Source organism: Eptatretus burgeri, chromosome 7 (genome assembly GCF_056783735.1).
Source record: "Eptatretus burgeri isolate ZD-2024b chromosome 7, Ebu_testis_v1, whole genome shotgun sequence".
Taxonomy (NCBI): Eukaryota; Metazoa; Chordata; class Myxini; order Myxiniformes; family Myxinidae; genus Eptatretus; species Eptatretus burgeri.
In genome coordinates, this window is record NC_140967.1 from 21927539 (window position 1) to 21936450 (window position 8912).

At 38.9% G+C, this 8912-nt stretch overlaps 1 protein-coding gene across 1 annotated transcript in view; it reads right to left on the reverse strand.

The window, feature by feature from the left end:
• The window catches only part of ABHD12 (abhydrolase domain containing 12, lysophospholipase), a 36960-nt gene that overhangs the window by 3700 nt on the left and 24348 nt on the right, over window positions 1-8912 (reverse strand). Inside the window, exons 9-12 of the mRNA XM_085887652.1 lie at window positions 8308-8387; window positions 6643-6725; window positions 1344-1422; window positions 251-378 (exon numbers count right to left, since the gene is read on the reverse strand). Of these exons, the coding sequence (XP_085743778.1) occupies window positions 251-378; window positions 1344-1422; window positions 6643-6725; window positions 8308-8387 (370 nt within the window). The remainder of the gene's footprint in view (window positions 1-250; window positions 379-1343; window positions 1423-6642; window positions 6726-8307; window positions 8388-8912) is intronic.

An 8912-nucleotide genomic window follows, 5' to 3' on the forward strand; every position in this document is an offset into this window, starting at 1 on the left:
TTTACCCAAACACCCAATTTTTTGCTCATGCATTCCGTTGGAGTCCCCTAAGCATGCAGGCAAAGTTTGGGGCAACTAAGTCTTATGGTTTTGGAGCTATGGAAGACGCACGCATGCACGCACGCACGCACGCACACAAACATGCGATTTGGTGTGATTGATCGAATATACAGATTGAAGTTTTGTATGGAGCAACTAATTTAAATAAATAAAATGAGAGGTAAAATTATGTAAATAATATAAAACTTACTGTAGAATGTGGAAGAGATTGGGGTCCTTGTATATAAACTTGTGGCGGTAACCAAGGCTTGCGGGGAATGGCACAAACTTCACGTTGTGTTGCGCTGACAGAGATGTCAACATTGCAGCATCATACAGCTGGAAAGGATGGAAAACCTCGAAATTAGAACTCAGCCTCAACTGACTTCCAGGGGAAAGATTCTGAACGCAGAGCTTTCACATTGATCAAATGTCCCAAGAACAATGGCAATATAATATTCAATTACAGTTTGGTGTGTTGGCGATAGCTCGCCTACTCGTCACGAAGGACACTGTGGGATCTTTAACGTCCACCATCTAATACCAGCAGACGGGACGCCCAATTTAACGTCCATCCGAGGGATGGCACATATTGAATCGCCCTGTCTGTGAAACACCGGATGACAGTTCACAGCTGGCTTGGAATTCAAACCCAGGCTGGAGGAGAGTGCGTAATTCAAGGCCATCCTGTCAGCCCATTGGGAGACGTGTGAAGCTGACATTTCAGGCTTTAACCCGTTTATAGGTGCTGAGTTGACATGGAATAAAAATAAAATAAACTTCCTCCTTTATTCATAATTTGTGTAACGTATCTTGCCATTCATGGTGCAGTGTTGTTTGAGGATGAATGCTCCCGTCCAAAGGCAAAACCTAGTAACTCATTTTTTGATCAAAACTGAGCTAATACTAATTTTGGAGTTACTAGGTTATAGGCTTCATGTTAGTGTATAATTTATTGTAATTTGTTCCCTACGTAAGCTTGTACGCTCATGGCAGGACCAAGCAACTCCTCCTGAATTTGGTGAATACCACAAAAAAAAACCTAGATACGGCTTATATATATATATATATATATATATATATATATATATATATATATATATATATATATATATATATATATATATATATATATATCTTCTCGAATGGATACGGCTTTAATATATATATATAAAAAAGCAGTTTTTCTTTGTTTTCTCAAAATCAATTAGAACAGAGTTACTCGGTTCTGCCTTTGGACGGGAGAATGTGACGGGTATTACAGGCGAAACTGCACCTTCTTGTGTCCCAGTACACGGCCTTACCTTTCTGCCCAAGCGGAATGGCACAATGTGGTCGTCCTCAGCATGCAGGATCAGCAGCGGACATTCAATATGCTTCATACTGAGGGAGTAAGGTGAATATACTAGTCATACGTTAGATTTGCCCCGTTATATTTCCACGGGCATGCACGCAAAGATACCTGGCCCTTTACCCATACACTTGCATGACTAATTTACAGCTTCAAGCATCCCTTGAGCCAAATACCTACTGCACAAGTTTCTGTGAGAACAGAATCTGTTATCCCAATGAAACAAACACTTCAAATTCAGCAAAGGTGTTTGATATAATGGAATACAGGCCTGAAAGTTGTGTGCACAACGGCAACTTGGGACTGTCTGTATGGATGGACACAGATTTTTGTCTCTTTTAAGAACGAGGAATATTTTAAAGAATTTTTGTTTATCCATTCGGTCTCCAAATTTAATATGTACTGCACTTCCAGAGCATCCTTTGCAATCAATTGATCATGCTTGAACCATTTCTGCAATCAAGTGGAGCACTTGTGTGTGTGGCATTCCAGAAAACTATCACATTAGCTAATTGTTACAGAAGACTCAAAAAACTACATAATAGATTATATTCATTGAAGTAAATGGATACATTAGGGCGGCAAAAATAAGTGTAAACTACTCTGATAAATGAATAAAGTTGATGAGGACACATGGAAATACAAACAATGAGACGAGTGTGTGAATGCTAATTAGCATATCCATAGCCAGAATGCATTCCCATGTTTATTTTATTTTTTCTCAATCAAGATTCAAGGTAGAGTGCAGGTATAGGTATTTAAGGTAGTGTAGTATTTAAGGTAGTGTGTAGGTATTGTCAGTATTTAAGGTAGTGTATTGATATTGTCAGTATTTAAGGTAGTGTGTAGGTATTGTCAGTATTTAAGGTAGTGCATAGATATTGTCAGTATTTAAGGTAGTGTGTAGGTATTGTCAGTATTTAAGGTAGTGTAGTGTGGCGGTATTGTCAGTATTTAAGGTAATGTATAGGTATTGTCAGTATTTAAGGTAGTGTGTAGGTATTGTCAGTATTTAGTGTAGTGTGTAGGTATTGTCAGTATTTAGTGTAGTGTGTAGGTATTGTCAGTATTTAGTGTAGTGTGTAGGTATTGTCAGTATTTAGTGTAGTGTGTAGGTATTGTCAGTATTTAGTGTAGTGTGTAGGTATTGTCAGTATTTAGTGTAGTGTGTAGGTATTGTCAGTATTTAGTGTAGTGTGTAGGTATTGTCAGTATTTAGTGTAGTGTGTAGGTATTGTCAGTATTTAGTGTAGTGTGTAGGTATTGTCAGTATTTAGTGTAGTGTGTAGGTATTGTCAGTATTTAGTGTAGTGTGTAGGTATTGTCAGTATTTAGTGTAGTGTGTCGGTATTGCCAGTATTTAAGGTAGTGTAGTGTGTCGGTATTGTCAGTATTTAAGGTAATGTATAGGTATTGTCAATATTTAAAGGAGTGTGTGGGTATTGTTAGTATTTAATGTTGTGTGTAGGTATTGTCAGTATTTAGTGTAGTGTGTAGGTATTGTCAGTATTTAAGGTAGTGTGTAGGTATTGTCAGTATTTAGTGTAGTGTGTAGGTATTGTCAGTATTTAGTGTAGTGTGTAGGTATTGTCAGTATTTAGTGTAGTGTGTAGGTATTGTCAGTATTTAGTGTAGTGTGTAGGTATTGTCAGTATTTAGTGTAGTGTGTAGGTATTGTCAGTATTTAGTGTAGTGTGTAGGTATTGCCAGTATTTAAGGTAGTGTAGTGTGTCGGTATTGTCAGTATTTAAGGTAATGTATAGGTATTGTCAGTATTTAAGGTAATGTATAGGTATTGTCAGTATTTAAGGTAGTGTATTGATATTGTTAGTATTTAAGGTAGTGCAGTGTGCAGGTATTTAAGGTAGGGGTAAGTATTGTCAGGATTTAAGGTAGTATGGTGTGTAGGTATTTAAGGTAGTTTGTAGATACTGTCAGTATTTAAGGTAGTGTATAGGTATTTAAGGTATTGTGTTGGTATTTAAGGTAGGGTGTAGGTATTGTTAGTATTTAAGGTAGTGTAGTGTGTAGGTATTTAAGATCGTGTGTCGGTATTTTCAGTATTTAAAGTCATGTGCAGGTATTGTCAGTATTTAAGGTAGTGTGGTGTGTTGGTAATTAAAAGTAGTGTACAAGTATTGTGGAGGTATTTAAAAAGTAAAGCTGAGATTACCTAAATTTGCTTTAATCACTTAACAAATAAATAAAGAAATAAGGAATGTGGAAGTGACAAGGAGTGTGTGTGTGTGTGTGTGTGTGTGTGTGTGTGTGTGTGTGTGTGTGTGTGTGTGTGTGTGTAGATGCTCACCCTTCACTCTACTCCCAAGCTTCTTTTCACCTATTATCCCCACTTTGTAAACATAACACCATCTCGCTTTCTCCCTCTGGGTATATAATAATGAAACAACCCCAAATGTTTACAAAACACTTTACTTTCACGTCCGAAACAGCTTGGACAAGTATCATCGGTGTAGTGCAAACATCTTTTAAACAACTGGGAACAACAATCTGAGTGCGAGTGTGATAACGCCTGTTCTTTCATTTTTACCATTTTGTCTCGGGTGCTATAACCCGAATCCCTTCTCCCATGTCTGCATGGCATTGATCCTTTCATCTACTCTCCCCGTCATGTCTGGAGTCCCTACCACACAGTGTTCTGGGCCCAGTCCTATTCCTATTCTTCATCAACAATCTCTCTGACTGTAAAATCCTCTTGATCTATTTGCTGATGATGACTCCCTGTGTCATGACATCCCTCATCCCCCAGACAGGCAGGCAGCAGCCTCTTCCCTTTTCAGACCTTGAAAAAAACGAAATAATCACAAACTGGTCAAACACATGGATTATTTCTTTCAATCCTCACAAATCTCACACACTCAGAAAGGAACATCTGGCAAACCCTCCTATCTACTTTCTAAACAATACTCTTGAGGAAGTTCAGTCATTCAAACTCCTGGGTTTCATGATCAGCCATGACGTATTTTGGGCAAACCACATTTCAAAATTGGCTTAATCCACAGCTTGATGGAGTGCTGCTCTCCCCTCTGTGCTGGTGCACCTGCCTCACACCTTGCTCAGCTTGACCCCATGAAAACTAAAACCTTCAAGATTATTGGAATCTCCCATGATGAAGCTGAATCTATAGGGCTATCAGTTACCCATTGCAGACAGGTTGGTGGTTTCTCTGTCTTCTACCACCTCCTTTCTGGTCTTGTATCCTCTGCTCATTCTGTGCCTTCTCCCCCTCTCCTCCTCCCCTCCAAGGTTTCTGCAGGGCACACATGGTCAACCCCTTCTGGAGAAACTCCCAAAATCTAGGATCATTGGTCACCTCCACTCATTTGTTCCTTTTCTCCCACCTGTGGAACCTACTTCCACATTCTCTTCAATCATATTCTTCTCTTCAAGTCTTCAAGACAGCTGTTCACCACGATCTCAGATCATCCCCAATCCAGAATCAGGATACTTTCTACCCTCTGTTGATGCCTCCAAGCCACCTCCCACGTCTTTCCAAATTTCTAGTTTTTCCTTCCTGAGAATTTGCTTCTGTATCCATCTTGTCCACCCTATGCATCCTCCCTTCCCCTCATTCTTCTCCCTCTATTTTGTTCCTTGGCCCTGCTGTTGGTGTGTTCCCCCCCCCACCCCCTTTCTGTTAATTTTGTTCAGTTACATTCTTATCCATTGTCTATAAGCTTTTCATGATCCTTGACTTTGTATTCAAAAAAAAGTTCCTGAAAGTAAGCATATGCTATCATGTACTATTCTCTCCCATTATTTTTTTGATTCCCAAAATTCCAAATTGGCTCCGATTCTAAAATCATTTGGCGTGCCTCATGCTCAGATATTATTGCATACACGTGCCGAATATGAAAGAAATCCGTCCAGTTATTTGTGAGTAGAGCCTCTGAACAGACAGATAGACAGGACCCAAAATACAAGCCCCCAGTTGGGCAGACACCCAGTGGGGGACTAATAAATATCATTCAGTATTTTATCATTTGTTTATAATAAAGTTGAAATTCGTTCATCAGAATGGGATTGTCTAACAAGTGCTGTTCACTGCAATAAAATTTGTTGTAAACTAGAGTTCATAGACCACGATACCCCATGCAGTGTTCAGGTTTATACTTCAATTTAATTAAAATAATGATTTTAAAGATCGTGAAAAATTCCAAGGTTTAGTGCTATTAAAGCAGTCTTATAATAATAACAATAATAAAATTACCATTCCTTTCAAGCCATAAATCACATAGGGCTACCGAGGAAGTTTCACTGGCAAGGTGTACCGTCCTGGACGAGTCACCACTCCGAAGCAGGTGACCCCAAATGGTTATGGTTATGACCCCAGTAAGCTGGTACTTACTTTGCTGACCTCGCAAGGAAGACAGGCAGAATCAACCCCACCTGGTGTTAATTCAATGAGTATGACAGGGGCTTGAACTCAAGACCCTAGGATGTTAAGCCAGCCACCTTAACCATTAAGGCAACACCAGGCCTGAAGCAGTCTGATATACCACCCTTGTTTGATTTGTCCAAGTAATGCAAAACTGGAGGTTCTTGGAAACATTATGACAGGTGATTTGTGTTCTACAGTGTTCAAATATATAATTCAATCTGAATTAAATAAAGATTGTAAAAGTTGTATCGATAAATTATTTCCAGAATTTACTGCCATTCTACCCATTGTCACACCACCGTATCTAACACGTTACATTAGTTATTCGTGCCTGTTGCGTGTGTCCTTTATAACATCCTGAAACTGAATTTTTTATTTGGATTTATTTTTTTTTTGAATTTTGTTTGATTGCCAGGCAGGCAGACAGACTAAAATATCTCACTCCTTTCTATAAATATATATATATATATATATATATATATATATATATATATATATATATATATATATATATGTCTATGCACATGTCAGGACAAATTCAGAACCAAAAGACTGTAAAGTGACAAACTTTTCTTCCTATTCATGTTCAAAGTAGTACAACATTCAAATGAAATAAGTTGTTCCTCTATCATAAGCAGATGATCATAAACTGACAAGATGTACAGACATGAACAAATTGCTTAACCACACCTTTTGCTTCGCGAGAGGCCAATGTGCAATGAGTTTACCTTATTAGCAAAACCCCATTGTTTCCATGTAAAGAGGCATTATCAATTACCATTAAAATGTGGAAATTTGCCAATAACATGCAATATCAGGAATACTGGGATCACAAGAACTCAAATGCACTCACTTCTCATCGCTGGCGAATACGACACCGCTTTCAGTGAGTGGATCCAAAAAGAACCAGTCAAACGCTGGGTACACTTTGTAGATCTGAGATTGATATTCAGCATTAGTGGTCAATTCTTCAATTCAAAGGAAAAAGATTCAAAATATATTAAAACTCCAGAGTCAATCACACATGCCAATAGACGCAAAGTAATGAAACAATTATTTTGAGTGTGCACCAGAAAATGTATTCATCAATACACTCAAAATGCACAAAATCAAAATCTTTTCAAAACGACCATTCAAATGAATAAGTATAAAAAGTTCTAAACTTTTTGGGGTAAATCTGAACTTGTTGATGAGACATGCCTCAAAAAAGTGCATCACCGGTGATGACATCATCATCATCATCATCAGCCTAGTATCGGTCCACCACTCAGGAGTCTTTAGACCTCCAAGAGAGACAACTCATCAGCGACAAATGTAGATCTAGAGGCATGTAGGCCCATGCTCCATTTTATTTATTTATTTTAATTCACATTTGCCTTCTGCATGTATAATGTACTGACTTGCATTTCTGCAACATATGCTGGGTGGGATGTGTGGCCTGTTATACCAAGATTAATAATAAATAAAAAAACACTTTTTGGAAAGCTGTCAGACGTATTGGCACGCAGCTACATCACAAATTATGCTCGGGGTGCAAAAGGGGCAACAAGTTAGGACAGGATGCATGAACAGCTATACAATATATGCCAATTGTTAATGTAGTGATGATTCTTTATTTATTTTTTAAAGAGCTGATGTTGTACAGCCAAGACCAAGATGGAAGAATGCAATTGACCATATGCCTCTCTCTCTACCCATCTTGTATATCTGTCTTTGTGTGGAGCTTGCCAGATGGAATGAAATGGACACCCTCTCCTCTTTCCAAGTACTTACTGTTCACCTTGCATTTCCCAAGTGCATCTCTCGACTATCTTGCTGGGTTATTGTTCATTCCATTTCCTGGGATAAACTCATTGAAAATAAGAAGTTTGAATTGTATCCATCCACAACATGATGCTCACTGTAAAAAATCCCCAACATGATGCTCCCTGTACCTGTTTAACAACTGATCACTTTTGTCTGGAAAAGACCATTCCATTGCAGTTTCCTCATTGAGAGGCCAATGTGAACAATTATTTTAGAAAGACCATCTTCATCAGGTCAAAAGCCTGGCATATAACTGCCAATTTGCTCTTGATGTTGAAGGAATCTTTCCCCCCCCCACCAACCCAAATCATAAAATAATGATCAATCTCTTCACAGCAGTAAAAAAAGGTAAAAATCTACAATAAATAACTTTTTAAAACAAGAAACATCACTCCCTTTGGGAGCTTTGCCAAATTGTCTCCCTTCATCCCTGCAGCGGTGGGGGGCAAAGGGGGGAGGGGGTTATTTGTGTCCATGTCCTGACCCTGAGTGCTACCAACATGTATGCAAAATTTGATGGAGATCGAGCCAACCATGTTTTTTTCTACGATTTTCAGATATACATACGTACAGAGAATTGCCTTATTTAATTAATACAGTTGGATTACTACCGTGGCTATCGTAACCTCATTTCGCTTGGCCAGTTAACATGAAGCAGCGAGTTAGGAAGCAAACCAGCCCCTTGAGTAGCCAGTCAAGCGTGTCCGCATACCATGGCGAGCGGGTGACTCACAGCCTCTTCCCTGATGTTTGTGAAGGGAGATTCCAAGACGACTGCATCCGGAGGCTTTCCTGCCATGTGTAAATGGTAGAAAGGCACAAAAACGTAAACGCAACTTTGTGGCTGCAGCACAACCTGCCGGTCTATCTCATTATTACACCAGCTTCCATGATCATAGCTACTGACATGATCCACTCAAACTACATAGATATTGAGGCCCACATGGAAATTGGAACAATTAGTAAATATTTACATGATTACATGTTGACTAATCTCCATCACTTTCCCAAGATTCTGTTATCGTATCCGACTGAATACACTCAAAAGTTAAGCCAGTTCGCTTAGGCAAGCAAGTCTGATGTACTTTCAAAATACAAAATCAATAAAACAACAACGAGAGTTCAAGGAACACCTTACCCCGTGCAGTCTTGAGAGGAGGAAAAAATAAAATAAAATTACCCCCCGTGCAGGAGTGACGGTCATCTCAGCGAGAAAATATATAGCCTCCTGAAGGTAGGGCAGTTTTTGCAAACTTTGAAGTCATGTGACGCGAAAACGAAAGCAAAATTCGAAAATCCGTCCCGACCAAATTTAGA